Source organism: Papio anubis, chromosome 1 (genome assembly GCF_008728515.1).
Source record: "Papio anubis isolate 15944 chromosome 1, Panubis1.0, whole genome shotgun sequence".
Classification (NCBI taxonomy): domain Eukaryota; kingdom Metazoa; phylum Chordata; class Mammalia; order Primates; family Cercopithecidae; genus Papio; species Papio anubis.
In genome coordinates, this window is record NC_044976.1 from 134,615,421 (window position 1) to 134,642,586 (window position 27,166).

A 27,166-nucleotide genomic window follows, 5' to 3' on the forward strand; every position below is an offset into this window, starting at 1 on the left:
TGCTGGGATATGTTGGTAAATCTATGTTTAGCTTTTTGAGGAACTACCCAACTGTTTTACAAAGCAGCTGTAACATTTTATATCCCCTCTAACAATGTATGAGGGTTCCAGTTTCTCCACATCCTCATCACTTGTTATTTTTTGTTTTATTTAATTAATTTAAAAATTACAACTATTGTAGAGGTTGTGAAGTGGTATCTCATTGTGATTTTGGTTTGCACTTCCCTAATGATTAGTGATGTTGAGTATCTTTTCATATGTGTATTGGCCATTTTTTAATATCTTCACCACATGTATATATTATTTTACTTTAAGTTCTGGGATACATGTGCAGGACATGCAGGTATGTTACATAACGTATACATGTGCCATGGTGGTTTGCTACACCCATCAACCCATCATCTGTGTTTTAAGCAACACATTAGTTATTTATCTAATGCTTTCCTTCCCCTTGGACCCCACCCCCTGACAGGCCATGGTGTGTGTTGTTCCCCTCCCTGTGTCCATGTGTTCTCATTGTTCATCTCCCACTTATGAGTGAGAACATGTGGTATTTGGTTTTCTGTTCCTGTGTTAGTTTGTTGAGACTGATGGCTTCCAGTTTCATCCATGTCCCTGCAAAGGACATAAACTCATTCTTTTTTCATTTTTATTTATCTTCTTTGGAGAAATGTTTATTAAAACTTTTGCCCATTTTTGAATTGGGGTTTTTTGTCGTTGACTTGTAGGAGTTCTTTATATATTCTGGTATTAATTCCTTAGTAGATACATGATTTGCAAATACTTTTCCCATTCTATGGGTTGTCTTTTCTCTCTCTCCATATGAATTTTAGGATGAATTTTTCTATTTCTGTAATGCCATTGTAATTTTGATACAGATTGCTTTGAATCTGTGGATTGCTTTGGGTAATATTGTCATATTAACAATATTAAGTCTTCTTCCAATCCAGAATACTGGATGTCTTTTCATTTATTTAAGTCTTCTTTAATTTTTATTAGCAATATTTTGTAGTTTCCAGTGTACAAGTCTTTCACCTCGTTGGTTAAATTTATCCTTAAGTACTTTATTCTTTTGAATGCTATTGCAAATAGAATTTTGTTATTATTAATTCTGTTATTACTGCTTTTTAAAAGACCAGATCTTGCTATTTTGCCCAGGCTGGAGTGCAGTGGTATGATCATGACTCATTGCAGCCTCGAATACCTGGGCTCAAGTTATCCTTCTGCCTTAGCCTACTGAGTAGCTAAGGACTACAGGCGTGTGCCATCACGTTCAGCTAATTTTTTTCTCTTTCTCTTCACTGTTATGTGAATTCCACATGGAAATCCTCTCTGTCTTTCCTTTCCTTACAAAACACGAATACAGAAATCTCTAGTAGACTTGACTAAGCAGTGCGGAATACCCGTTTTCGAAGCTAGTTAGGGCTAAATGCATACTTCTAGATCAGAGCAAACTGTATGACCTATCTGTTTCACTCCCCTAATGCTCAAATACATATCTTTGATCTTATCACACTCTGTCTCCATGGAAGGAAGAGAGGAGAAGACAGCTACATCCATGTATTATGATCCTTTAATCATATCAATTCCTTTTTGTGAAAGACAGACCCGAGGAGAGGAAAGGAGACACGTCTAAACTTCTCTTACAGGCAGCAGAATATATAATCGCTCTAATCATTAGCAAATTTTAATTTACCAGTTAAAATATTAATAAGATTGCATCTAATTTCCTTTAATGAGATTCAAAGCATTTTCCATTTTCTAGCTCTTATTTCTTTGCATTTCTTCTCACAATTCTTTACCATGGATTATTTACCATTAACACCCCAAATTCACTTCCTTGCCTGTCTTCATTTGCTTATATTGTTCCCTCTTGCCTGGAGTATCTACACAGTCAAACCCAGGCAAAGGAGCAAGATTCTATTTAGTTCTCAAGGTTCAATTTATCTGTTATCTCCTTTGTGTGAAGCATTAGTATCCACATAATTAGTGTTCTCACTAATTCTGAAGCACTTAAAACTTTATCACATTATTAAATTTTGTGTCTGCATATATGCATACTTGTCTTTCTTGAATGAAGACTAAGAGCTTCTTGAAGGAAAGTATCATATCCATAATCAACTTTTTAAAAACTCCAGTCATTGCCACCATGCTTTGTATACTGTAGACGTTTGCTGAAGCATTTTGAAAGAACAAATGAATGTGAAAGAAATATGAATTTACTTGGTGGGAATTGCTGAAGAGCTCTCTGGTGCTGTGAAATCTGCTTTTATTTTTTATACATTTGTGTTAAATATATATTTAATGCTGATAGAATGTTAAAACTGGTCTCATTTTTACATCCCCCTTGCTTTGCATTCTTTCATACGTTATTTGGAGTTTAAACATACATTTCTCACCAAAAATGTAATTCATATGTAAGAAATAAAAGAAAATATATTGTTTTCTTAGGGAAATCAAATTTGTTTATTCTCATATAGTTCGGAATTTTTAAATATTTTGACAATTCTTAAATAATAATTTGAATTTTTGTGTAACTAAGAAACACCATTATTTATATCTAATTTGCATCACATTTTATTAAGAAAATAATTGATATTGCTCTTTCATTTCAGCTAAACCATTTACTTCTAAAGTGAAACAAATGCGATTACATAGAGAAGACTTTGAAATATTAAAGGTGATTGGTCGAGGAGCTTTTGGGGAGGTAAGAGATTAAGATTTGATAGAAGGTCTGCTAATTGTTTTGGTAGCTGTTGAACACAGTTGTGAGAGAAATTAACAAGTATTGTTACTTGTTACTTGTTAAACAATATTTGTTAAGTTGTGATTGATGTGATTGATTGTGCTGTTGTGATTGATACAATTGCTCAGAAAATAAAGTGTTGAATGAAATATTTCTACTTGGAATTTTTTTTTAAGATCATGTTTTCATATGTACTTCATATGTCAATGTAAATATGAGTGTGTTTCTAGACTCTTTCGTTCTGTTGGTCTATTTATTTGTCTTATTCTAGTATATAAGGAATCTTGATACCTGGTAGTGTGTATAACTCCGACTTCCTTTTTCTACCCCTCTCCCATCTCTCCTCCCCTGATATTTTCATAGTATTTTATTTTGTGTATGTATGTATGTGTTTATTTTTGAGATGGAGTCTCCCGCTGTTGCCCAGGCTGGAGTGCAGTGGCGTGATCTCGGCTCACTGCAACCTGCACCTCCCGGCTTCGAGTGATTCTCCTGCCTTAGCCTCCTGAGTAGCTGGGATTATAGGCATCCGCCATCAGGCCCAGCTACTTTTTGTATTTTTAGTCAAGTCGGGGTTTCGCTGTGTTGGTCAGGCTGGTCTTGAATTCCTGACTTCAAGTGATCTGCCTGCCTTGGCCTCCTAGAGGATATTTTCATAGTATTTTAGAATCAGTTTTTCAGTTTCTACTCACTCGTAGAGATACACATACACGGCTGGGCACGGTGGCTCAAGCCTGTAATCCCAGCACCTTGGGAGGCCAAGACGGGTGGATCACGAGGTCAGGAGATGGAGACCATCCTGGCTAACAAGGTGAAACCCCGTCTCTACTAAAAAATACAAAAAACTAGCCGGGCGAGGTGGCGGTCGAGGTGGCGGGCGCAGGTAGTTCCAGCTACACGGGAGGCTGAGGCAGGAGAATGGCGTGAACCGGGGAGGCGGAGCTTGCAGTGAGCTGAGATCCGGCCACTGCACTCCTGCCTGGGTGACAGGGCAAAGACCCCGTCTCAAAAAAAAAAAAAAAAAAAATACACACACATGTACGCGCACACATACACACACACACACTCTCTCTCTGTCTTTTCTAGGAATTTGGGTTAAGTTTGTATTGAAACTGGAGATCAGTTTGCAGTTAATTGGCATCTTAATACTACTGAATTAGCTAATCCATAGACATGGTATATTCTTCCATTTATTTAGGGCTTTATAAATTTCTCTCAATACTGTTTGGTAGTGTTCATTCAGTATAGAAGACCACATCTTTCAGCAGATTTATTCCTGGATATGTGATATTCTTGATATTATTTTAATTAGAATTGTTTGTGAAATTTCATTTCCTAATTGTTTTCTTGGTAGTAGTTAGAAGTATAATTTAATTTTATTGATCTTATACCTTGTTATACTTTTCAAATTAGGAATTTTGTTGAATTTTATTAATACTTTGTCTGCATCTTTTGGGACATTCATGGTTTTTCTCCTTTACTTTATTAATGTGTTGAATTATGCTGTTATATTTTCACATGTTAAACAATCTTTGCATTCCTAAAATAAGCCCAATTGGCTTGTGATATGTTACCCCTTTGTATGTACCAATGGACTTCATGTGCTTTTTCTGTGTTGTTAGGATCTTTGCACCTATGTTCTTCAGATAAATTGGCCTGTAATTTTCCTACTTCGAATGTTCTGATCAGATTTTGATATCTTGGTTTTGCTGGTCTTACAAGAAGAGGGAAATGTTCCCCCCTTTACTGCTCTCCAGAAGAGTTAGTGAAGATTGTTGTTATTTTTTTCCTCATATGCTTACAAGACTTAACTGGTGAAGCCTCTGAGACCAGAGGTTGCTAGTGAAAATGTTTTAAATAATATGTTTAATTTCTTTAATGGAAATAAAATGACTTGTATATATGTATTAGTTTTGCTAGGTTTTGCTAGGTTTATCCATTTCATCTAAGTTTTAAAAGTTATTACTGTATTGATCATTTCTGTCTTAAAACTTTTCTTGCTAGGGGTTTATCAGTTTATTATCTTTTCCGTGAATTAACTTTTGGCCTTTTGAATTTTGTTATTGTAGTTTTGTTATTGTAGTTTTCTGGTTCTTTAATTTCTGCACTTTATAATATTTTCTTTGGTTTTAACTTGCTATTGTTTTTCTGATTTTTTGAAATAGCATTGATATCTAGCCCTTCTTTTCAAATCTGTGGTTAAGGCTATATATTTTTAGCTATAGCAGACATATTTTGATATGTCATATATATGTATATATTTTTTGCTTAAAATACAGTGTGATTTTAAATCTCTATTTTTTGATCTATGAATTTAAAGTCCATTAAAAAAATTTCTAAACATTTAGAAAATTTTCTAGTTTGTTTTTTTAATTGAGTTATTATTATAATGTAATTTAAAAGTGGTTAGAACACATACTCTATGTGATTGGAATCCTTTGAAATTTGCTGTGCAGTGTTCTGTAAAGGTCAAGTTCAAAATCTTGTTTAAATCTTCAACATCCTTACTTTCTGTTTTTTTCAGTTTGATCTGTCATTTCCTGAGAGAGGATTTCTTCATTTCGTTCAGTTTTTGCTGATAACATATGTACAGTTATTATATCTTCCTGGTGATTAACTCATTCATCATTATAGAGTGTTCCCATTATCTCTAGTGTTTTTTGATTTAAATTTTCCTTAATCTGATATTAGTAGAACTACTCCAACTCTTTTTTATTAGTATTTTCATTAAATATCTTACTCTGTCCTTTTAGTTTTAGCTTTCTATAAACATGTGGTATGTTTCCTGTTCAGTAGAATATAATTAGATTTTTGTTTTATATTTGTTTTGCTCATTTTGTGTTATTTTTCTCTCATTTCTTGCTTTTTCTTGGATTAATGGAATATTTTAAATTATACCTCCCAATTTTATCTTCTTTTATGGGTTCCCCTGGTGATTACCACACGTATCCTTGGTAAATTTATATTTTGCCAATTCCCATTTACCCAATTTCTACCTTTTTTTTTTTTGGTCATTGCTGTCATGTATTTTAGTTCCATGTATATTTGAAACCCCAATATATATATTGTACCTATTTATGTAGGTTTACCCACATATTTATATTTTCTCTGCTCTTCACATTCATGTACTTCCCTTTGGGATCATTTTCCTTTTGACTTAAACATTCCCTTTAATATTTCTGTTTTATATTTAGAGACAAAGTTTTGCTTTGTCTCTCTGGCTGCAGTGCAGTGGTATGATCATAGCTCACTGCAGCCTTGAATTCCTGGGCCCAAGTGATCCTCCTACCTCAGCATCCTGGGTAGCTAAGACTATAGATGTGCACCAGCATGCTTGGCTAATTTGTAAATTTTCTTGTAGTGATGGGATTTTACTACATTGCCCAGGCTGGTTTCAAACTCCAAGGCTCAAGCAGTGCTCCTGCCTCAGCCTCCCAAAGTGCTGGGATTATAGTTGTGAGGCACTGTGCCTGGCCCCCTTTAGTATTTCTTCAATGTAGGTCTGCTGATGACAAATTTTCTGATTTTATTTGTCTGAAAAAATATTTTTTTGAGGTTCTAAAATTAAAAAAAATTGAAGTATATTGTGGTATACACATACACATCAGTTTTAAAAAATATACACACATACAACTTGATGGATTTTTACATTTTTTTAGGGTACAAAACAAGAAATGGCATTTTATTCTTATGCCATTTGACCATAGCATTCTTTTTTTATTTTCTATTTTTTTATTTGAGATGGAGTTTTGCTCTTGTCACCCAGGCTGGAGTGAAATGGTGCAATCTTGGCTCACTGCAACCTCCACCACCCGGGTTCAAGTGATTCTCCTGCCTCAGCCTCCCGAGTAGCTGGGATTACAAGTGCCTGCTACCACGCCTGGCTAATTTTTATATTTTTAGTAGACATGCGGTTTCACCTTGTTGGCCAGGCTGGTCTCGAACTCCTGACTCAGGTGATGCACCCATGTTGACCTCCCAAAGTGCTGGGATTAACAGGCGTGAGCCACCATGCCTGGCCTTATTTATTTATTTTTTAATTTTTGTGGGTACATAGTTTATGTATTTATGGAGTATATGAGATATTCTGGTACAGACATGCAATGCTTAATAATTGCATCATGGAAAATTGGATACCCACGTTATTTCAGAATGGACATTCAGGCATTCAAGCCTTTATCCTTTGTGTTACAGAAAATCCAGTTGTACTTAGTTATTTCAAAATGGACAATTATTATTGGTCCTTTGTGTTACAAAAAATCCAGTTGTACTCTTTTAGTTATTTCAGAATGGACAATTAAATTATTATTGACTACAGTGCCCCTGTTGTGCTACCAAATACTAGGTCTTCGTCATTCTGTTTTTTTTGTACTCATTAATCATCCCCATTTCCTCCTCTTTTTCCACATCCTCAGTAGCATTTGTTACTGCCTGACTTGTGGATAAAAGTCATTTTAACTGGGGTGAGACGATACCTCATTGTAGTTTTAATTTGCATTTCTCTGGTGATCAGTGATGTTGAGCACTTTTTTTATATGCCTGTTTGCCATCTGTATGTCTTTTTTATCAAAATCTTTAGCCCATTTTAAAAACTGGATTATCAGATTGTTTCCTATAGAGTTGTTTGAATTCCTTGTATATTCTGGTTATTAATCCCTTGTCAAATGAGTAGTTTGCAAATACTTCCTCCCATTCTGTGACTTGTCTCTTCACTTTGTTGATTGTTTCCTTTGCTGTGCAGAAACTTTTTAACTTGATGTCATCTTATTTGTCCATTTTTTGCTTTGGTTGCCTGTGTTTTAAGAAATTTTTGTGCAGACCAGTGTCCTGGAGATTTTCATCAATGTTTTCTTTTAGTAGTTTTATACTTTGAGGTATTAGACTTAAGTCTTTAATCCATTTTGATTTGTTTTTGATATAAGGTGAGAGATAGGGATCAAATTTCCTTCTTCTGCATATGGATATCCAGTTTTTCCAGCACCGTTTATTAAAGAAACTGTGTTTTCCCTAACATTCTTGGCACCGCTGTTGAAAATTAGTTCACTGTAGGTATGTAGATTTCCTTCTGGGTTCTTTATTCAGTTTCATTAATCTATGTGTCTGTTTTTGTATCAGTACCATGCTGGTTTGGTTACTGTAGCTCTGTAGTATAATTTGAAGTCAGATAATATAACTCCTCCAGTTTCATTCTTTTTGCTTGGGATAGCTTTGGCTATTCTGGGTCTTTTGTAATTCCATATAAATTTTAGGATTATTTTTTCTATTTCTGTGAAGAATGTCATTAATATTTTGACAGGGATTGCATTGAATCTGTAGATTGCTTTGGCAGTATGGATATTTTAACAGTATTGATTCTTCTAACCCATGAGCATTGAATATCTTTTCAGTTTTTTGTGTCCTCTTCAATTTCTTTCATCAGTGTTTCATCAGTATATTGAGGTGTGTGTGCGTGTGTGCACATACCTCACATATATATGTTTATATACTTCAATTAAAAAATACACATACGTAACTTGATGGATTTTTACATTTTTGTAGGGGACAAATAAACAGTAGCATTTTATTCTTATACCATTTGACCATAGCATTTGTGTTCTATAGTTTTCACTGTAGACATCTTTTACTTCTTTGCCTGATTTAATTTCTAGGTATTTAATATTAGTTGTGGCTATTGTACATGGGATTACTTTTTTGAATTCTTTTTCAGGTTGTTCATCATTGGCATAGAGAAATGCTACTGATTTTTCTATGTTGATTTTGTATCCTGCAACTTTACTGAATTTGTTTATCAGTTTGAATAAGATTTTGTGTGTGTGTATGTGTGGAGTCTTTAGGTTTTCCAAAATATAAGACCATATCATCTTCAAACAAGGGTAATTTGACTTCTTTCTTTCCAATTTGGGCATCCTTTTGTTCTTTTGTTTAATTGCTCTAGCTAGTACTTAACGAACTGTGCTGTACTTGAATATTAATATCTTTCTCTAGATTTGGAAAGTACTCTCATTATCCCTTTAATAAACTTTCTACTCCTATTTTCTCTACCTTCTCTTTAAGGTCGATAGCTCTTAGATTTACCCCTTTGAGACTGTTTCCTAGATCTTATACATGTGCTTCATTGCTTTTCATTCTTTTTTCTTCTGTCACCTCTGTGTATTTTCAAATAGCCCATTTTCAAGCTCAGTAATTCTTGCTTCTGCTTGATCAATTCTGCTATTAAGAGACTGATGCATTCTTTAACATGTCAGTTGCGATTTTCAACTCTAGAATTTCTGCTTGATTTTTAAAAATTATTATTTTTTTGTTTATTTATTTATTTTGAGATGGAGTCGCATTCTGTCACTCAGGTTGGAGTGCAGTGGTGTGATCTTGGCTCACTACGGCCTCCATCTCCTGAGTTCAAGCAATTCTCCTGTCTCAGCCTCCCAAGTAGCTGGGACTACAGGTGCGTACCACGCTCAGCTAATTTTTGTATTTTTAATAGAGATGAGGTTTTACAGTGTTGGCCAGGCTGGTCTTGAACTCCTGACGTCAGGTGATCTGCCTGCCTTGGCCTCCCAAAGTGTTGGGATTATAGGCGTGAGCCACTACACCTGGCCCCCTTTTTAATTATTTTAATCTGTTTGTGAAATTTGTCTTATAGAATCCTGAATTCCTTCTCTGTGTTATCTTGAATTTCTTTGAGTTTCCTCAAAATAGCTATTGTTTTTTAAGATGGGGTCTCACTCTGTTGCCCAGGCTGGAGTGCAGTGGTGCCATCTCAGCTCACTACAACCTCCGCCTCACTACAACCTCCAGCTCACTACAAGCCCTTCTCCTGCCTCAGCCTCCTGAGTAGCTAGGATTACAGGCATGGACCATCATGCCTGGCTACTTTTTGTATTTTTTTTTTTAAATAGAGATGGAGTTTCACCGTGTTGGCCAGGCTGGTCTTTGACTTCAAATGATCTGCCTGCTTGGCCTCCCAAAGTGCTGGGATTACAGGCATGAGCCACCGCACCTGGCCAAATTTTGTTTTGAGACAAAGTTTCGCTCTGTTGCCCAGGCTAAAGTGCAGTGACGTGATCTTGGCTCACTGCAACCTCTGCCTCCCGGGTTCTTCCACATCAGCCTCCTGAGTAGCTGGGATTACAGGCACCTACCACCACCCCTGGCTAATTTTTGTATTTTTAGTAGAGATGGGGTTTCACTATGTTGGCCAGGCTGGTCTCGAACTTCTGACCTCAAGTGATCCACCCGCCTCAGCCTCCCACAGTGCTGGGATTACAAGTGTGAGCCACCCTGCTTGGCCCAAAATAGCTATTTTGAGTTCTGTGTCTGAAATGTCATGTGTCTTTGTTTTCTCCAGGATTGATCCCTGATGCCTTATTTAGTTCATTTGATGAGGTTAGGTTTTTGTGGATAGTGTTGATGCTTTTAGATGTTTTTTGGTGTCTGGACATCGAAGAGTTAGGTATTTATTGTAGACTTTGCAGTCTGGTCTTGTTTGTACTTGTCTTTCTTGGGAAGGCATTCCAGGTATTTGAAGGGACTTGGGCCCAAAGGCCAGTAACACGGTGGTTTTTGCAGTCTTGTATAGGTATTGCCTTGGTGGTCTTGGATAAGATCCAAAAGAATTCTCTGGATTACCAGGCAAAAACTCTTACTCTTTTCCTTTACTTTCTCCCAAACATATGGAGTCTTTCTCTCTGTGCTGAGCCACCTGGAACTCTGGGGATTTGGTGATACAAGTACCCCTGTGGCCACCATCACTGGGACTGTGCTGGGTCAGACCTGAAGCCCAGCATAGCAAAACCTTAGCATTCTGCCTGATGTTTTGTTTTACTGTGACTGTGCTGTCATTCAAACCACAATACAAAAAGTCCTTCCCGCTCTTCTCTCCCCTTTCCACATGTAGAGGAGGAGCCCCTCTCTGTGGCCAGCACCATGACTGGTCCATGAGCGGTTCTGCCAGGCCACACCGCCAGTGTTCACTTAAAGCCCAAAAGCTCTTCCGTCAGCTTGTGGTGAATGTTGCCAGGCCTGGGACTCACCCTTTAGGCAGTGGGCTTTCCTCTGGCCCAGAGCCAGTCCAGAAATGGTGTCCAAGAGGCTGGACTTGGGGATCTGAAAAGCCTGCCTTTTGCTCTGCCCCACTGTGATACCTGAAAGCAAGACAAAGTTCCCTTTACATTTCCCTCTGCTTTTCTCTAACAGAAGGAGTCTTTCTCGGTGGCCACCACAACTGGGAATGTGCTGGATCTCACTTGAAGCAAGTAGCCTCAGACCTTAAGGCCCACGGCATACTCCCTGGGTATTGCTGGTGCCCAATGGCAATTCCGTGCCCAAGAAATCTTTAGTCAGCAGGTGGTGAGTCCTGCCAGGACCGAATCCTTCTTTTCAAGGCAACGGGTTCCCTTTTGGCCCAGAGCATGTCTAGAAATGTCGTCGGGGAGCTAGGGCCTGGAATGGGGGCCTCATGGCTCTGCCTGATGCTCGATTCCAGTGTTGTTGAGCTGGTATCCAAAATGCAAGACAAAGTCGGGGCTGTGCACGGTGGCTCACGCCTGTAATCTCAGCACTTTGGGAGGCCAAGGTGGGCAGATCACCTGAGGTCAGGAGTTCGATACCAGCCTGGCCAACATGGCGAAGCCCCATCTCTACTAAAAATACAAAAATTAGCTGGGTGAAGTGGTACGTGCCTGTGGTCCCAGCTACTGGGGAGGCTGAGACGGGAGAATTGCTTTAACTTGGGAGGCAGAGGTTGGCAGTGAGCTGAGATGGCGCCACTGCACTCCAGCCTGGGCGACAGAGTGAGACTCCGTCTCAAAAAACAAAAAAACAAAAAAACACACAAAAGATGCAAGACAAAGTCCTCTTTACTCTTTGCTCTTCTGTTCTTAAGCAGAAGGAAGCAGTCACTCTGGTTCCCGTGAGCTGCACTGCCTGGGTTGGGGGATGGACAGTTGATGCCTTTCTAGGTCATGTGCAACCCTAGTTCACTGGCTCCAAGCACTAGGGGTTGCCTAGGAATTGGAGTCCTTGTTAGAACACAACTTGACTGACATTCAAGTTTACCTAGGACCCCAGAGCACTTCAGCCTGCAGTGGTGATGCTTGCTGGGAAACTCTCGTTCTGACCTGCTGGGATAGGTGACTCCCCTTTGGCTAGAGCTAGTCAAATGTCCCATCCAAGCATGGCCACTGGCTGAGTCCAGCAGGGCTTTATTCTCTGCTGTGACAGGGCAGCACTGAGTGTCTGTGCTTTCCCTCCCTGAAGTATATTCTCTCTCTCTACCTCATGGCCGTTGCCAGGGAATAGGAAATAGGGGTGGCATCCATGATTCAAGACTGTTTCTCCTGTCTTCCTAATGCCTTTTTTCAAGATACGAAGTTAAAACCAGGTACTGTGATTGTTTACCTGAGTTTTGGTTCTTGTGATAGTGCTTTTCTCTTTGCAGATAGCTTTTAAAATTTACTGTTCCAGCATGATGTGGGGGAGCTTGAATGGTGTAGGCTTCTATTCCACTACCTTGCTTCACCACTGGTCACAGCCAGATTTTCACGTTTATATGAACTTGTATAAACCATCAGGCAGTTCAAGATATAGAACATTTCTAGCATTCCGATAGGCTCCCATTGCTCCCCCTGCCATGTGAATAATCACTTCTTTATTAACTATTCTGTTAACTATTCTGACTTCTATCACCCTAGGTTTTTTTTTTTGTTTGTTTTTTTGTTTTTTTTTTTTTGCTTGCTTTTGAGTTTTATGTTAATGGAATTATGTAATATATACACTTTGGTTTCTAGCTTCTTGTGCTCAACAGTACACTTTTGTAATTCATTCTTGTTTTTCACTGGTTCACAGTATTTTTCTTAATATGGACATGCCACAAGTTATTTATTAATGGTGTTCAAGTTGTTTATGGTTTTTGGCCATTATGTATAATGCTGTTATGAACATTTTTGTGCATATCTTTTGGGAGATATGAGCACTTATTTGTGTTTGATATAAATTTAGAATTGCTGGGTCACAGGATAGGCTTATTTAGCTTTAGTAGATAATGCCAAATAATTTCCCAAGTGGTTAATTCCCATCAACAGTGTATAAAGGTCCCAGTTGCTTTATAACTTCACCAACACGGGTCTTTTTTTTTTTACTTTAGGATTTTTTTTTAGTGAGTGAGTAGCTGTATTGTGATATTTCATTTTGCATTTCTTGATAGTGCCTACATTTGAACACATTTTCATATCACTTAGATATCCTTTCCATGAAGTGCACATTTTGGGGTTGGGTAAGTAGGAGTTGTGTGGGTGAGTTGTCTGACTTATCTTCATATTCTAGATTCAGATCCGTTGTTGGAGATGTACACTCATGTGTGTGTGTATATATGTGACACATCTTTTCTGTGGCTTGGCATTTCCCTGTCTCCAAAGATCTTGTATTAAACAGGAATTCTTAGTGTTAATGGAGTCCAATAAATTAAACTTTTCTTTATAATTAGTGATTTTTGTGTTAAGAAATTTTTTTCTAACCTCGAGGTCATGAACATATTTTCCTCTAATTAAAATAAATTCTTTCTCTGATCTTTCAAGAGAAACCTTTCATATTTAGATGTCTCATCTATCTGGTATTGACTGTTTTGTGTTTTCTGAGGTATAGGTTAAAGTTCACTTTATTCTTAGTGGTTTCTGATTATTGTTTGTTGTAAAGACTACCTTTTTCACATTTAATTGCAAAGGAACTTTTACTTAAGTAACTAACCTATGTGTGTTACTTACTAATTTTTAAAAACACAGTTTTCAATGTAGAAGTCTTTTTTAAAAACAATTCTTAAGGTCAGGGGTACACTTGCAGGATTGTTAAATAGGTAAACTTGTGTCATGGGCATTTGTTGTACAGATTATTTCATCGCCCAGATTTTTTTTTTTTTTATTATTATACTTTAAGTTCTAGGGTACATGTGCATAACGTGCAGATTTGTTACATATGTATACTTGTGCCATGTTGGCGTGCTGCACCCATCAACTCGTCAACACCCGTCAACTCGTCATTTACATCAGGAATAACTCCCAGTGCAATTCCTCCCCCCTCGCCGCTCCCCATGATAGGCCCTGATGTGTGATGTTCCCCTTCCCGAGTCCAAGTGATCTCATTGTTCACTTCCTACCTATGAGTGAGAACATGCGGTGTTCGGTTTTCTGTTCTTGTGATAGTTTGCTGAGAATGATGGTTTTCAGCTATATCCATGTCCCTACAAAGGACACAAACTCATCCTTTTTGATGGCTGCATAGTATTCCATGGTGTATATGTGCCACATTTTCTTAATCCAGTCTGTCACTGATGGACATTTGGGTTGATTCCAAGTCTTTGCTATTGTGAATAGTGCCGCAATAAACGTACGTGTGCATGTGTCTTTATAGCAGCATGATTTATAATCCTTTGGGTATATACCCAGTAATGGGATGGCTGGGTCATATGGTACTTCTAGTTCAAGATCCTTGAGGAATTGCCATACTGTTTTCCATAATGGTTGAACTAGTTTACAATCTCACCAACGGTGTAAAAGTGTTCCTATTTCTCCACATCCTCTCCAGCACCTGTTGTTTCCTGACTTTTTAATGATTACCATTCTAACTGGAGTGAGATAGTATCTCACTGTGGTTTTGATTTGCATTTCTCTAATGGCCAGTGATGATGAGCATTTTTTCATGTGTCTGTTGGCTGTATGAATGTCTTCTTTTGAGAAGTGTCTGTTCATATCCTTTGCCCACTTTTTGATGGGGTTGTTTGTTTTTTTCTTGTAAATTTGTTGGAGTTCTTTGTAGGTTCTGGATATTAGCCCTTTGTCAGATGAGTAGATTGCAAAAATTTTCTCCCATTCTGTAGGTTGCCTGTTCACTCTGATGGTAGTTTCTTTTGCTGTGCAGAAGCTCTTTAGTTTAATTAGATCCCATTTATCAATTTTGGCTTTTGTTGCTGTTGCTTTTGGTGTTTTAGACATGAAGTCCTTGCCCATGCCTATGTCCTGAATGGTATTACCTAGGTTTTCTTCTAGGGTTTTTATGGTATTAGGTCTAACATTTAAGTCTCTAATCCATCTTGAATTAATTTTCGTATAAGGAGTAAGGAAAGGATCCAGTTTCAGCTTTCTACTTATGGCTAGCCAGTTTTCCCAGCACCATTTATTAAATAGGGAATCCTTTCCCCATTTCTTGTTTTTCTGAGGTTTGTCAAAGATCAGATGACTGTAGATTTGTGGTATTATTTCTGAGGACTCTGTTCTGTTCCATTGGTCTATATCTCTGTTTTGGTACCAGTACCATGCTGTTTTGGTTACTGTAGCCTTGAAGTATAGTTTGAAGTCAGGTAATGTGATGCCTCCAGCTTTGTTCTTTTGACTTAGGATTGTCTTGGCAATGCGGGCTCTTTTTTGGTTCCATATGAACTTTAAAGCAGTTTTTTCCAATTCTGTGAAGAAAGTCATTGGTAGCTTGATGGGGATGGCATTGAATCTATTAATTACCTTGGGCAGCATGGCCATTTTCACGATATTGATTCTTCCTATCCATGAGCATGGTATGTTCTTCCATTTGTTTGTGTCCTCTTCTATTTCACTGAGCAGTGGTTTGTAGTTCTCCTTGAAGAGGTCCTTTACATCCATTGTAAGTTGGATTCCTAGGTATTTCATTCTCTTTGAAGCAATTGTGAATGGAAGTTCATTCATGATTTGGCTCTCTGTTCGTCTGTTACTGGTGTATAAGAATGCTTGTGATTTTTGCACATTGATTTTGTATCCTGAGACTTTGCTGAAGTTGCTTATCAGCTTAAGGAGATTTTGGGCTGAGACAATGGGGTTTTCTAAATATACAATCATGTCATCTGCAAAGAGGGACAATTTGATTTCTTCTTTTCCTAACTGAATACCCTTGATTTTTTTCTCTTGCCTGATTGCCCTAGCCAGAACTTCCAACAGTATGTTGAATAGGAGTGGTGAGAGAGGGCATCCCTGTCTTGTGCCAGTTTTCAAAGAGAATTTTTCCAGTTTTTGCCCATTCAGTATGATATTGGCTGTGAGTTTGTCATAAATAGCTCTTATTATTTTGAGGTACGTTCCATCAATACCGAATTTATTGAGCGTTTTTAGCATGAAGGGCTGTTGAATTTTGTCAAAGGCCTTTTCTGCATCTATTGAGATAATCATGTGGTTTTTGTCTTTGGTTCTGTTATATGCTGGATTATGTTTATTGATTTGCGTATGTTGAACCAGCCTTGCATCCCAGGGATGAAGCCCACTTGATCATGGTGGATAAGCTTTTTGATGTGCTGCTGGATCCGGTTTGCCAGTATTTTATTGAGGATTTTTGCATCAATGTTCATCAGGGATATTGGTCTAAAATTTTCTTTTTTTGTTGTGTCTCTGCCAGGCTTTGGTATCAGGATGATGTTGGCCTCATAAAATGAGTTAGGGAGGATTCCCTCTTTTTCTGTTGAGTGGAATAGTTTCAGAAGGAATGGTACCAGCTCCTCCTTGTACCTCTGGTAGAATTCAGCTGTGAATCCATCTGGTCCTGGACTTTTTTTGATTGTTAGGCTATGAATTATTGCCTCAATTTCAGAGCCTGCTATTGGTCTATTCAGCAATTCTGCTTCTTCCTGGTTTAGTCTTAGGAGAGTGTAAGTGTCCAGGAAATTATGCATTTCTTCTAGATTTTCTAGTTCATTTGCGTAGAGGTGTTTATAGTATTCTCTGATGGTAGTTTGTATTTCTGTGGGGTCAGTGGTGACATCCCTTTATCATTTATTATTGCATCTATTTGATTCTTCTCTCTTTTCTTCTTTATTAGTCTTGCTAGCGGTCTATCAATTTTGTTGATATTTCAAAAAACCAACTCCTGGATTCATTGATTTTTTGGAGGTTTTTTTGCTTCTCTATCTCCTTCAGTTCTGCTCTGATCTTAGTTATTTCTTGCCTTCTGCTAGCTTTTGAATGTGTTTGCTCTTGCTTCTCTAGTTCTTTTAATTGTGATGTTAGAGTGTCAATTTTAGATCTTTCCAGCTTTCTCTTGTGGGAATTTAGTGCTATAAAATTCCCTCTACACACTGCTTTAAATGTGTCCCAGAGATTCTAGTATGTTGTATCTTTGTTCTCACTGGTTTCAAAGAACATCTTTATTTCTGCCTTCATTTCGTTATGTACCCAGTAGTCATTCAGGAGCAGGTTATTCAGTTTCCATGTAGTTGAGCGGTTTTGATTGAGTTTCTTAGTCCTGAGTTCTAGTTTGATTGCACTGTGGTCTGAGAGACAGTTTGTTATAATTTCTGTTCTTGTACATTTGCTGAGGAGTGCTTTACTTCCAATTATGTGGTCAATTTTGGAATAAGTGTGATGTGGTGCTGAGTAGAATGTATATTCTGTTGATTTGGGGTGGAGAGTTCTATAGATGTCTATTAGGTCTGCTTGCTGCAGAGATGAGTTCAATTCCTGGATATCCTTGTTAACTTTCTGTCTCGTTGATCTGTCTAATGTTGACAGTGGGATGTTGAAGTCTCTCATTATTATTGTATGGGAATCTAAGTCTCTTTGTAAGTCTCGAAGGACTTTATGAATCTGGGTGCTCCTGTATTGGGTGCATATATATTTAGGATAGTTAGCTCTTCCTGTTGAATTGATCCCTTTACCATTATGTAATGGCCTTCTTTGTCTCTTTTGATCTTTGATGGTTTAAAGTCTGTTTTATCAGAGACTAGTATTGCAACCCCTGCTTTTTTTTTGTTCTCCATTTGCTTGGTAGATCTTCCTCCATCCCTTTATTTTGAGTCTATGTATGTCTCTGCATGTGGGATGGGTCTCCTGAATACAGCAAACTGATGGGTCTTGACTCTTTATCCAGTTTGCCAGTCTGTGTCTTTTAATTGGAGCATTTAGTCCATTTACATTTAAGGTTAAGATTGTTATGTGTGAACTTGATCCTGCCATTATGATATTAACTGGTTATTTTGCTCGTTAGTTGATGCAGTTTCTTCCTGTCCTCGATGGTCTTTACATTTTGGCATGTTTTTGCAATGGCTGGTGCTGGTTGTTCCTTTCTATGCTTAGTGCTTCCTTCAGGGTCTCTTGTAAGGCAGGCCTGGTGGTGACAAAATCTCTAAGCATTTGCTTATCTGTAAAGGATTTTATTTCTCCTTAGCTTATGAAACTTAGTTTGGCTGGATATGAAATTCCGGGTTTAAAATTCTTTTCTTTAAGAATGTTGAATATTGGCCCCCACTCTCTTCTGGCTTGTAGAGTTTCTGCCGAGAGATCTGCTGTTAGTCTGATGGGCTTCCCTTTGTGGGTAACCCGACCTTTCTCTCTGGCTGCCCTTAAGATTTTTTCCTTCATTTCAACTGTGGTGAATCTGGCAATTATGTGTCTTGGAGTTGCTCTTCTCGAGGAGTATCTTTGTGGCGTTCTCTGTATTTCCTGAATTTGAATGTTGGCCTGCCCTACTAGGTTGGGGAAGTTCTCCTGGATGATATCCTGCAGAGAGTTTTCCAACTTGGTTCCTTTTTCCCCCTCACTTTCGGGCACCCCAATCAGATGTAGATTTGGTCTTTTTACATAATCCCATACTTCTTGCAGGCTTTGTTCTTTTTCTTCTTTTTTCTTTTGGTTTCTCTTCTCGCTTCATTTCATTCATTTGATCCTCAATCGCTGATACTTTTTCTTCCAGTTGATCGAGTCGGTTACTGAAGCTTGTGCATTTGTCACGTATTTCTCGTGTCATGGTTTTCATCTCTGTCAATTCGTTTATGGCCTTCTCTGCATTAATTATTCTAGTTATCACTTCTTCCACTCTTTTTTTCAAGATTTTTAGTTTCTTTGCGCTGGGTACGTAATTCCTCCTTTAGCTCTGAGAAGTTTGATGGACTGAAGCCTTCTTCTCTCATCTCATCAAAGTCATTCTCCGTCCAGCTTTGATCCGTTGCTGGCGATGAGCTGCGTTCCTTTGCAGGGGGCGATGTCCTCTTGGTTTTTGAATTTCCAGCTTTTCTGCCCTGCTTTTTCCCCATTTTTGTGGTTTTATCTGCCTCTGGTCTTTGATGATGGTGACGTACTGATGGAGTTTTGTTTTGGGTGTCCTTCCTTTTTGTTAGTTTTCCTTCTAACAGTCAGGACCCTTAGCTGTAGGTCTGTTGGAGATTGCTTGAGGTCCACGCCAGACCTTGTTTGCCTGGGTATCAGCAGCAGAGGCTGCAGAAGATAGAATATTGCTGAACAGCAAGTGTACCTGTCTGATTCTTGCTTTGGAAGCTTCCTCTCAGGGATGTACTCCACCGTGTGAGGTGTGGGGTGTCGGTCTGCCCCTAGTGGGGGATGTCTCCCAGTTAGGCTACTCAGAGGTCAGGGACCCACTTGAGCAGGCAGTCTGTCCATTCTCAGATCTCAGCCTCCGTGCTGGGAGATCCACTGCTCTCTTCAAAGCTGTCAGACAGAGTCATTTGCATCTGCAGAGGTTTCAGCTGCTTTTTTGTTGTTGTTGTTGTTGTTGTTTAGCTGTGCCCTGTCCCCAGAGGTGGAGTCTACAGAGACAGGCAGGACTCCTTTAGCTGCTGTGAGCTTCTCCCAGTTCGAGCTTCCCAGTGGCTTTATCTACTTAAGCCTCAGCAATGGCGGGCGCCCCTCCCCCAGCCTAGCTGCTGCCTTGCGGGAGATCGCAGACTGCTGTGCTAGCAATGAGGGAGGCTCCGTGGGCGTGGGACCCTCCTGGCCAGGTGTGGGATATAATCTGCTGGTGTGCCCGTTTGCTAAGACCGTTCCTAAAGCGCAGGATTGGGGTGGGAGTTACCCGATTTTCCAGGTGTTGTGTGTCTCAGTTCCCCTGGCTAGGAAAAGGGATTCCCTTCCCCCTTGCGCTTCCCAGGTGAGGTGATGCCTCCCCTGCGTCAGCTCTTGCTGGTCGGGCTGCAGCAGCTGACCAGCACCGACCGTCCTGCACTCCCTGGTGAAATGAACCCAGTACCTCAGTTGAAAATGCAGAAATCACCTGTCTTCTGTGTTGCTCGCACTGGGAGTTGGAGACTGGAGCTGTTCCTATTCAGCTATCTTGCTCCGCCCTCCTCATCACCCAGATATTAAGCTCAGTAGCCATTAGTTATTTTTTTCCTGATCCTCTCCCTCCTCCTACCCTCCATCCTCTGATAGGTCCCAGTGTGTGTTGTTCCCTTCTTTGTGTCCATGTGTACTCATCATTTAGCTCCCACTTACAAGTGAGAACGTGGGGTATTTGGTTTTCTGCTCCTGTGTTAATTTGCAGAGGATAATGGCCTCCAGCTCCATCCGTGTCTCTGCGAAGGACATGATCTCATTTTTTTTCTGTGGCTGCATAGCATTCCATGGTGTATATGTACCACATTTAGAAATCTAGTCCACCATTAATGAGCATTTAGGTTGATTCCATGTCTTTGCTATTGTGAACAGTGCTGCAGTGAATATATGTGTGCATGTATCTTTATAAGAGAAGAGTTTATATTCCTTTGGGTATATACCCAAGTAATGGGATTGTTGGGTCAAATGGTACTTCTGTTTTTGATCTTTGAGGAAAATATTTTTCAATGTAGATGTCTTGTTCATGTTTCCCTAAATTTATGGGTCTGATTTCTTTACCTGCCCCAATCCAATTCCTTTTTCATTTAATTTTTTTGAGTCTGATGTTTTTTGGTTAGCTAGTAAAGGATAGTTCTAGAAATCTGTTTTTTATTTTCTTGCTGTGATAGAAATACAATTGGCTTTAAAAATATTAATCTTTTATTTAAGGAACTTGATTATATTAACTTATTCTAGTTTGTACATAAATTTTTTGAATTTTCTATGTACTCATCTTGATCTTCAAATAATGATAGCATTTGTTCTTCCCAATATTTATTCCTTTTATTTCTTTTTCCTGTATTATTGTAATAGAGGAGATTTTAATAATGTTGAATTTAAGTGCTGAAACTAGGCATCCTTGTCTGGTTTGTGAATCAGGGGAAAGTGTTCAGCATTTTACTAATGATTAAGAAGTTTGCTACTACTATTTTTTTAAAAAATGATTACTCTTTTTCCTTTTTGTCCTAGTCTGTAGAGAGCTTTTATCGTTAATAGGAGTTAACTTTTATCAAAAGCTCCATCTGTATCTATTTTGATATGATTTTACTATGATATTTGGCTAATGTTGAAATTATAATTTTCAAATATACCAATATTGCAATACTATAGAAATTCAGTTGTTCCTGATGTGGCCTTTTAATACATAGTTGGGTTTGATTTGCTGATATTTTGTTTATAATTTTTTGTTTATGTGTATGAGAGAGATTGGCCTTTGTCTATTTTATAATCTTACATTTTGGAACAATATTTAGCTCATAAAACAATTTGGAAAGTGTTTTTTCTCAATTTTCTGAAAGCATTTGTGTAAGATCGGTGTTGTTTCTTTTTAATAATGTCCAGAAGACCTCACTGGTGAAGACGTATGAACGAGGAGCACAAAATCTTTTTGTTGTTTGTTTAGATCTTCTGAGGTAAATTTTACATACATTGAAATACCCTAATTGTATATGTACAGTTGCTTGAGTTTTTGGAAAATGATCACCCTTATCAAGATACAGAATATTTCTGTCACCCTGGGAAGTTTTCCTCCTTGTTGGTTCCCCACAACTTCCATCAAATGGCAACTGCTGTTTTAACTGTAGATTAATTTTGACTGTTTGAAAATTTCATATAAATGGAATTATACAGTATGTACTGTTATGTGTCCACCTTTCACTCAGGATAATGTCCAAGACTCATCCTTGCAATTGCATGTATTAATCCTTTTTATTACTGAGCAGTATACCATTTTATCAATGTTCCACAGTTTATTCATTTTCCTGTTGATGAACATTTGTTTCCAGTGTTTTGGCTGTAACAAATAAAGCTGATATGAATATTCCTGTACAAGTTTTTATGGAAATATGTTTTTGTTTTCCTTGGGTAAATACCTAGAAGTGGAACTGCTATGCTAGATAGTAGCTGCATGTTTAAATTTAAAAGAAACTGGCATACTACTTCCAGTTGAATTGTACCATTTTACATTCCTACTTATGCCCTGTTCTTGCCCAATATTTTTTATTGTTAATCTTAATTTTACCCATTCTAGTGGGTATGTAGTGGTATTCTGTGGTCTTAATTTTCATTGTTGTTTGCATTTGTGTTATATATCAGCATGGGGTTTTTGTGTTATATATATCATGGGGTTTTTGTGTTATATATGTCATGGGGTTTTTGGGTGCCTATTATTCTTATATCTTCGTTTGTGAGGTGTGTGTTCAAATATTTTGCTTAGTCTTTAGAAATTGAAATGTTTGTATTTTTATTGTTGAGCTGTAAGAGTTCTTTGTCAGATGTTTTAGCAATATTTTCTCAGATTGTGTGGTTTGTTCATTTTTAAAACAATTGTTTAATGAGCAGAAGTTTTCAATTTTGAAGGTATAATTTTATCAATTGTTTTCTATTATGGTTAGTATTTTCTGTGTTCTAAGAAATCCTTGTTTATACTCAGATCACAAAGATATCTATGTGTTCTTTTCTAAAAGCCTTCTGTTTTTAACTACTATATTTAGATTGGTGATCCATCTCAAATTCATGTATGATGTGAGATTGGCATTGAGATTCATTTTTTTATCATATTTGTAGCCAGTTGTTTCAGCACCATTTGTTGAAAAGGCTGTTTTCCCTTTATTAAGTCATTTTAGCATCTTAGTAAAAAGACCATGTGCTCTATTGATGTCCTCTCTATTCTCTTTATCTCATTGTCTGCCTTTATGCTAATACCACAGTCGTGATTCCTGTAGCTTTATACTAATGTTGAGATCGTGTAATGAACTCTGAGTGTATAGAGTCCTACTTTGTTCTTTTTCAAGATTGTTTAAATTATTCTAAGACTTTTGCATTTTAGAATCAATGTATCAATTTTTATAAAAGCCTACTGAGTATGCACTGAGTATATAGATACATTTTGGGAGGACCGATATCTTAACAATGTTGAGTCTGTTAGTCTATGAAGCAGGTATTCTCTTTTTTTTAAGGTCTAACTTAATTTTCTCAAGGATGTTTTACAGTTTTAATGTATAGGTCTTCTTCATATTTTCTTAAATTTATTCCAAAGTATTTAAGTTTTTTGAGTCTGATAAATGATATCTTTAAAATTTTTACATTCAAACACTGTGCTGCTAATATGTAGATAATATAGTTGATTTTTGTATCAGACTTCTTTCCTGAGATCCTACTGAAGTCATGTATTTTTTAGTAGTTTTGTTGTTGTTTTGGTCCCTGGTCTCTTAGTTTTTCTGTATAAGCAGTCCTACTGTCTGATAGGATTTTCAGAATAAGGTCGCTTCCTTTTTACTTTGCAGACTTTCTGTTTGTTTGTCTTGACTTACTGCACTAGCTTGGACCTCCAATACAGTGTTGAATTGGTGTCATAAGGGTGGACATCCTTACCTTATTCCTGAATTGAGGGAGGAAGAATTCAGTGTTTCACTGTTAAGTATGGTGAAATTATTGTTAGGCAATATTTTGGTAGGTGCCTTTTATCTGATTTAAGAGACTGTCTTCTGTTACTATAATAGTTTGCTGAGAATTTAAAAAATATAGTTATTGATGGGTGCTGAATTCTGTCATAAGCTCTTTCTGTATCTACTGAAATCATTATATGGATTATTTCTTTTAGTTACTTGATATAGTGGATTACTTTGATTAATGTTTTAATAGACTTTATATTTTAGAGCAGTTTTAAGTTCACAGCAAAATTGAGCAGAATGTACAGAGTTCCTGTATACCTCCTGTTCCCACACTTACCCAACCTTCATCTCCCAAAACACTGAACCAGAACGGTACATTTGTTACAATTCAGGAAACTACATTGACATATTATTATCACCCAAAGTCTGTAGTTTACCTTAGGGTTCACTCTTGATGTTGTACGTTCAGTGGGTTTTGACAAATGTATGTTATGTATCTCCCATTGTAGTATCAAACAGAGTAGTTTCCACTGTCCTAGAAATCTTCTGTGCTTTGTCTGTTTATTCATTTCTCCCTCACCATTGATCCCTGGCCAGCACTAGTCTTTTTCTTATTATCTCCATAGTTTTGCGTTTTCCAGAATACTTAGAATGATACAGTAGGTAGCCTGTTCAGATGGGCTTTTCTCAGTAATATGCATTTATGGTTCCTCCATGTCTTTCAGTGGCTTGATAGCTCTTTTCTTTTCAGTGCTGAATAATATTACATTGTCTAGATACACTATGTGCATTGAACATTCCATGTACATTTGAAAATAATGTTTTTTCTACATTTATTGCTTGTTGTGTTTTATATATCAGTTAGCTCTAGATGGTTGATGCTGTCATTAAGCTCTTCCATAATTTCCTAATTTTTGTTTAGTTCTGTCAGTGCTGAGAAGAGGGCTATTAAAGTTTTCAAATATAATTGTGGGTATGTCTGTATTTCCCTGTAGTTTCCTCACTTTTTATTTTATCCATTTTGAAACTTAATTGGTGCATACACTTTCCAATTGTTCATCTTTCTTATACACTGAGTCTTGTATAATGGAATGTTTCCCTTTAAGGTAGTACTGCTTGTTGTGAAGTCTGATTTGCCTCAGTATAGCCAGCTTTCTTAAGATATTAACCTTTTTCATATAGTTAGGTTTTGTATTTTTTCATATATTCTGGTAATCTGTGTATTTTTAAGTGGACTGTTTAGACTATGGGTCAACAAACTTCTTCTGTAAAGTGACAGTAAATATTTTAGATTTCACAGTTCATATATGTTCTCTGAGGCAACTACTCTTCTCTGTCACTGTAGTGTGAAAAGTAGCCATAGAGAGTTTGCAAATGAATGATGGATGTGGTTGTATTCAAATAAAATTTATTTATAAAAACAGGTAATGGACCAGATTTGACCTTCAGGCCATGGTTTGCTGAAACCTGGTTTAGATGTTTTGTTTGTTTGTTTGTTTTTTTAATGAGACAGGGTCTCGCCAGTGTAGTGGTGCCATCATAGCTCACTGTAGCCTCAAACTCCTGGGCTCAAGCTGTCTTCCCACTCACCCTCATAAGTAGCTGGGACTATAGGTGTGCCCCACCATGCCCGGCTAATTAAAAAAAATTTGTTTTAAATAGAGATGGGGGTTCTCACTTTGTTGCCCAGGCTGGTCGTGAGCTCCTGGCCTCAAGTGATCTTCCTGCCTCGGCCTCCCAAAGTGTTGGGATTACAGACATGAGCCACTGTATTCGGCTAGACATTTTTTTTTTTTTTTTTTTTTGAGACAGAGTTTTGCTCTTGTTGCCCAGGCTAGAGTGCAGCGGCGTGATCTCGGCCCACCGCAACCTCCGCCCCTGGGTTCAAGCAATTCTCCTGCCTTAGCCTCCTGAGTAGTTTGGATTACAGGCATGCACCACCATGCCCGGCTAATTTTGTATTCTTAGTAGAGATGGGGTTTCTCCATGTTGGTCAGGCTGGTCTCTAACTCCGACTTCAGGTGATCTGCCTGCCTCGGCCTCCCAAAGTGCTGGGATTATAGGCATGAGCCCCCGCGCCCGGCCAATAAAACTTTTAATAAGTGGTCCTGAGACAACTGGATAACCATTTGGAAAAGTCCATTTGTGGAACAAGTTAAAACTCTTACATATTCCAGGGCAAACCACAAACGGATCAAAGATTCAAGTGTAAAAAATTAGACAAACACAACCCAAGTATCCGACGTTAGGCAACTGGTTGAATAAACTATGGTATAGCGACATAACAATGCTGTGTAGCTGCAGTCAAGAAAGTTCACTGTACCTATGTAGAGTGATCTCCAGAATATATTGTAAAGTGAATAAAATAAGATGCAGGATAGTATTTAAGTATGTCTCTCTTTGTTAAACAGAGGTAGGTAGAAATATTGTTTACACTTGTATCCAGTAACAATAGAAAGGGAGTCGAGGGAATGGGGTAGACAGGAGTGGGAGTGACACTTCTAAGCGGGAACCTTTTTATTTTTGTTCTGATTTTTTAAAGCATGTAAATGTATTACTCATTTTAAGATATCATGTAATGACTTTTCCAGATTGGGCTGAATTCATGTGCAAGTTTCATGAATCATTTAAGGAAGAAGTAATTCTAAACTTCCCCAGATGATAGAAAAAGAAGGACCATTGCCCATTGCCCAAGTCATTTTATGAGGCTAGCATGACCTTGATTCTAAAACCTGACGTGAAGCAACATAGGAAAGAATACATATTATATGCTTTGTTTTGTTTTGTTTTGTTTTTTTGTGGAGACAGGGTCTCATTCTGTCATCCAGGCTGGGGTGCAGTGGCACAATTATGGCTCACTGCAGCCTCGACCTCTTGGGCTCAGTTGATCCTCATACCTCAGCTTCCTGAGTAGCTGGTACCACAGGCATGTGTCACCACACCTGGCTAATTTTTGTATTTTTTGTAGAGGTAGAGTTTTGCCATGTTGCCCAGGATGGTCTCAAACTCCCAAGCTCAAGCTATCTGCCCATCTTGGTCTCCCAAAGTGCTGTGATTACAGGCATGAGCCACTGTGCCTGGCTTCATATGATATGCTTCTGTCACAAAAGTCAGGATCATGGTTAACTCCGTTGGAAAGGTGGGGGTTGTGATCAGGTAGGGCTGTAGGGGCAGGGTTCTGTGTTATTGCATGTTCTATTTCTTGATCTGAGTTTTAGTTATATGTTTATATGTTTAGTTATATGTTTAGTTATAGTTGTTCATTTTATCATTGTGTAAACATAATTTGTTTTGTAGTTGTATGTAGGTATGTTATGATCAATTATAAATGTTATAAAATCATTTAAAAAGAAGGTTTAATAATTATGAAACATATGTCTTATAAATTACTTAAAAAATATATACACTAACACTTGATAGATGGAACTTGCGTGGGGAAATAAAAGAACTTTGAACAGTTTAAGATTAGCACTTTTAATATTCCTATATCATAAATTGATAAATCAAGCAGATAAAAAATCAAGACATAGAGGTATTTGTTTTTTTGAAGGGAGAAACTTTTAATGGCACAGTTATTCCAATTCCATGTTAAGATGATTGGTAAAGTAGTGATTTTTAAAAACAGCAAAAGCTGGTTTCTCCCAAATTAGTTTCCCCAAGGGATTAGAGGTCAGTCTGTCAGTCAAATCTATATCCAGTAGGGACCACCCAGTTTTGTTTTAGGCTAGTCTGTTGGGATATATAGTCTAGCTAGCAGAGTTGCAGCTCTAGCAAGTGTTAGAATTGTTCATTCACAGAATCAGCTGAGGTACTTAGAAAGTAAAGATTCTTTAAAAAGAATTATGCTACAGAAAAGAACAGAGAGGATATATGTACAACACAGGAAGACTCAGCTGATTCAGGGACCCCAGTAGAAAGTG

General features: G+C 37.8%; 1 protein-coding gene across 20 annotated transcripts in view; it reads left to right on the top strand.

The window, feature by feature from the left end:
- Positions 1-27,166, top strand: part of CDC42BPA (CDC42 binding protein kinase alpha) — a 324,270-nt gene that overhangs the window by 56,299 nt on the left and 240,805 nt on the right. For 19 of the 20 annotated variants that reach the window (XM_031655209.1, XM_021926575.2, XM_031655222.1 and 16 more), the window contains exon 2: positions 2,616-2,707. In XM_031655209.1, coding sequence (XP_031511069.1) covers positions 2,616-2,707 — 92 coding nt within the window. Of the gene's footprint in view, positions 1-2,615; positions 2,708-27,166 lie in introns of those variants that run through there. The other variant, XM_031655207.1, reaches the window with a different exon arrangement.